Raw genomic sequence first — 5,000 nt, forward strand, 5'->3', positions numbered from 1 at the left:
ACACATGAGTACGCACAGCCTGCCTTGGTACACATACAGAAGAGTTCGGATGCAAAACCCCCTAACTCCATTTCTGAAGACCTGCACTTCTATATTTTTAGAGAACCCTGTTGTTGGTTTGGTTTACATTCATGTACTTGATAATACATATAAATAGTTATATTACATAAATAAAATAAAAAAATATGCAATTTTGATAGCTTTGTATTAAATAAAAATGAATTAAGATTATTTTCTGAAATGGCACTTAGGGGGTTTTGCATCTGAACTCTTCAGATACACATACATGTACACACACATGAGCGCACGCGCACACACACACACTTCCAGAAATGATGGAATATGCCAAGTACATACTGTATACAGTATGCTTATCATTTGAGCAACCAACTGTCTGTCAGCAATACTTCAATAACGCTGACATGTTACGGTGTCTCAATCTTCATATTTTTTTAATAGCAGCACAGTAAATCAGTAATACTTTATAATAATGGTGTGTGAATCGTAGTGGACTATTGTTGGAAGTAATGGTTAATTAAGATATGAGTGATGTTTAACCCATATGTCATCAATAATGACTCACTATGGAGTAAAGTAGGAGTCATAAAGGATTCAATTGTGGTACAGCAAAGGTCAATTTATAGTGTGAATTCGTTCTGTTAATTAATCAGGATTACCACTGCAAATTTAACTCTTGGTATTTCGATCCAGATGTGTTTCAGACATTATTTAACAATACTTATTTTAACATTAGATACAGTGAATGATTAATACACTGAATGCCAGGCTTTGTATCGCATGAATGCCAGCCAGTGTCAGGAATTTTTGTCATTTTTTGAGCAGTCACAGAATATTTTGTTTTAGATCTACAGAGACAATAAATGGCTTGTTTAAAGGGTGGGAATCTTAGCATTCCATAGATGAGAACTGTATGTGACTAGGTGCCTCCATTCCAAAGTTAGCCCACGCTAAGCGAGATAAAGCAGTTTTTGTTTCATGTGCACGGTTTGACTCTCAGAGTTCAAATTGAGGAACTAAACGTGTTGCCATGCCCCAAGAATGGAGTTTTTGGAGTCATATTTTTTTATCCATCATGGCGTCGCACCCACTGCCCATGCGCACCATGTCCTCAGGCTATGCCCCCGTACTTCACCATGGCCAATGCATTTTCCAGCGAGTAATCGTTCTTTTCCGATCTACGTTCTTTGGTCCCAAGTGCACAAGCACTGCATTGAAAAGCTAACTTTAGTTTCCACCTATGTTGTTGTGGTCGTGACAGCCAGGTAAGACAGTACCACATCGTCTCGGACCTAAACAATGAAAATTATAATCATTTCAAGAAACATTCGTTTGTTTAGGCTACTAGATTAGAAGTTGACATTTCGCTTGTTTTGAAAAACGAACCATCATTGTAGTACAACTGATACCATGCTTACCATTGCACTGCACCCCCCATACCCAAAGTAAAAAGTAAGGTTTTTATTTACAGCTCTAATCTGCATTTTACCATTGTATTTTTGCTCAGAATCTCAATGCTGAAACAGCCACCTAATATTACAATGCTTTGTGATAAATGTTACCGACAAACATCCCATTTTATGCTAGCCCACCCTGGACTATTTTTATTCATACAATCAGAAACTTTGAAGCACACTCAATATTCAGGACAAAAAGCAAATTTTGGTGTAAAAAACTGGAAAATTGCTCAATGAAAATGTCATTCCTTGTATAATTATGGAAGCAGTTTTATGTGGGCTACATTGTTTGTTTAGGACGTCCATGATGAAAGCACTAGCTCTGGCTGAAGGATTGTGCACATTGTGTTTATCACATTTACAGGTGTTTGGACAATATTTGCCTCTGGCAAAATACAAGTGTGTGTAATCTGAGTGGTCAGCAACTTGTATGCTCACCTGTCATGCACTGTATAGCCTACACATAGTATGTAGCCTAATGGACAACAAAAGAGCACCTGAGCAAGTGCTACTTGAAACTTATCTGTTTCTTTACAGGTCAGGATTCTTTTGATGAATTCAGCACAGTGTCATCAGCTGCTGTGGCTGTACCTGACCCGTAACCCCAGTATTACATTTGACCTGGCCTGGACGTGGCCGGCCCGGGCCTCCTGTATCTCACCACAGCGCACAGCTCAACCTACTTGATGTCTGTACCTGCTGACCCATTCCTCACCCTGTTGCCATGCACTGATCCATTTACGTAGTCTGTCAGAGGAGTTAGGTGTTCTTCGTTTTGCCTGAAGTATGTGGAATGGTATCCGAGCAGAAGCTGATGAGAACATGCAACAGTATATGTACTCTTAGCTGTTCCTGCCACATCAGCCTCTGCACATGTAGTTTTCCAGATTATTCTGGCAAGACAAATATTGTTTTTGTTTTTGTTTTGTGCTAATAAGTGGTGCTGCCAGGATTGGCCAACATTATCCTGATTCACATAGCCAATATAAAGCATTTGTCCCAAGTAGAGTATTAGGGCTCCATCTGACAGTTACATAGTTTTCTTGCTGTTATTCATCAGTTTTTATTTATTGATTGATTGATTGATTGATTGATTGATTTATTTAAAAACAGTATGTATTTAATCACATTTAGTTATTTGTTTGTTTGTTTGTTTGTTTGTTTGTTTATTTATTTTAAACGAGTATATAGTTAATCACATTTATTAATTTGTTTATTTATTTATTTGTTTACAGTATTTATTTATTCATTTGTTTATTTATTTGTTTGTTTGTTTGTTTGTTTATTTATGTATGTACATTTCAATTTATATTCAGGACCCTGTTTGACTTTTGCTTGTTCATCATACCTGGGCAGCACAATGTCATATTCTAAAAACTCCTTATTAAAATGTCATGAATATACATTTTGTTAGCATCCCTTTTCAGTTCTGAGAATGAAGCTGCACAACAACATTGTGTCAACAACAGTTTACTGAGAAAGTCATAAACACACATTGACTGTTAATACTACTACTATACACAGAGAGTACATGCTTAGGAAAATCATTTCGCAGCAGAAACATTTGGTCCATGTTGCCTGGTAGCATTGGGTAATGAAAAAAGGAGGCGCGGCCAAACGGTAGGGCACTCGTCTACCACGCGGCTGACCCGGTTTCGATTCCCGGCCCTGGTCCTTTGCCGGCCCTCCCCGTCTCTCTCTCCCCACTAGCCTCCTGTCACCACCTTCACTGCCCTACCATAAATAAAGTCAAAAAGACCAAAAAAAGGACTTTTTAAAAAAGAAAAAAGGAGGCGCACACAAGGCTTGCGTGAAAAAAAAATATTGAAGCCGAGAAGTCACATCAGAAGTCAGAGGCTAAAACTAGAGCAACAGACGTTTCGGACCTAGTCCATTGTCTCAGAACTGGAAACATTGAGAATGGACTAGCTAATAGCAAAACATGTTCCTCAACCATGATATAGCTTGCCAAATGGACACTTGTTAACACAACAAAACACTACTCTAAGCCTCACAGTATCTCAAAATAATAAGTTATTTATCGGTCTGTTGAAAGAGAGACATCACTTTGGTTTTTTGGGGGTCTTTCTCTTCTTTCAGTTGCTGCTGCGGAGATACTGACTCTGATCTTGATTCGCTGGTCATATGCCTATTTCTTAGCAGTAACATTTTCACACAAAGTTTCCCGTTTTCTTCTTTGATCAGTTGTTGGTGTATGCTCTGCCATAGTGCTCTTCTAGTTCATATCGTGCCTATCGTAGGCATTTATCTCAATAAACTGGGCTAATATGCTATGGCAACTTGACCTGAAATGCTCTCTTAATTCACGAAGGAGGTCACAGAGAGGGAGGGGGCAGCCGATTGAGGTTTGATGGACGTGTCAGGATCCAACCAGTCTGCTCATCATGGTCACGCTGCTGGGTTGGCGTTTCTCAATGATTATAACCTCAAGACTGACCAATTCCGCTTTTTTTGTTTCGTCAAACCTTCTATTTTACTGGCACCAATGAGGTTTGTGGGGTGGTTGTCAAGCAATATGGTAAAATGGTTTAAGCAGTAGATTTCTCGTAAAATGCGGATTATGCATGCATGCAAACTTTCGTGACATTGGTCACCAGGTTCAGGTGTTTATGAACTCACTGTTAATTAATGCTCAAATGAACATTGTTAACTAAGGTCTGAGTCACATATGTCTTGATCGAAATACCAAGAGTTTAACCCGCAGTGGCAATTCCTGATTAATTAACACTAGGAATTCACACTATTAATTGACCTTTGATGTACCACATTTACTTATTAGTGAGTCCTTCATGATTCCTAATTTACTTACTAGTGATTCATTAATCATGAATAATGTATTAAACATCACTTGCCACATATTTAATGTCTTAATTTACCATATTTAACCATTACTTACAACATTATTCCACTATGATTCATGCACCATTATTGTAAAGTGTTACCCAGTAAATCATTCAATTATTTGACCTTTAGACCATTGACTGACGTTGGGTTTTGTGTACTTGCAAGTTCAAGTTCAAGTTATTTTATTTGTCACATGCATATTACTTGTAGTGAAATGATGAAAGCAATTACTTATTACTTAACGATTACTTAAATACTTGCTTTCTCCAGGTGACTGCTACCTGATGGAGTGGACGGACTGGAGCCCGTGCCAGAGCGTGTGTGTGAAGGGCCAGCGTCTGGACTTCCCCGCCGTGCAGGCCCGGTCCCGCGCCGTCATCGCCCAGGAGCCGCAGAACCTGCAGCAGTGCCCCGACCAGGAGTGGGAGTACCAGAACTGTGACGGTACGGGTAACGGAACACTACACACATCCCTCTCAAGCACACTAAAGGCGGGCATACACTGTGCGATATTTTCAAACGTGGGTGTAAGTTCCTTCTCACACTGCACAAGAGAATTTAACGATTTAAAAGTTTACATCTCACGACTCACGTCCTCACACATCCCTCTTAAGCACACTTACTGCAATGCAGACACGGCTGTGATGGTTTGAATTTGAT

General features: G+C 39.3%; 1 protein-coding gene across 1 annotated transcript in view; it reads left to right on the forward strand.

Moving 5' to 3' along the window:
• Window positions 1-5,000, forward strand: part of thsd7ab (thrombospondin, type I, domain containing 7Ab) — a 196,096-nt gene that overhangs the window by 176,953 nt on the left and 14,143 nt on the right. Inside the window, exon 25 of the mRNA XM_063199502.1 lies at window positions 4,611-4,784. Coding sequence (XP_063055572.1) covers window positions 4,611-4,784 — 174 coding nt within the window. The remainder of the gene's footprint in view (window positions 1-4,610; window positions 4,785-5,000) is intronic.

Source organism: Engraulis encrasicolus, chromosome 5, assembly GCF_034702125.1.
Source record: "Engraulis encrasicolus isolate BLACKSEA-1 chromosome 5, IST_EnEncr_1.0, whole genome shotgun sequence".
Taxonomy (NCBI): Eukaryota; Metazoa; Chordata; class Actinopteri; order Clupeiformes; family Engraulidae; genus Engraulis; species Engraulis encrasicolus.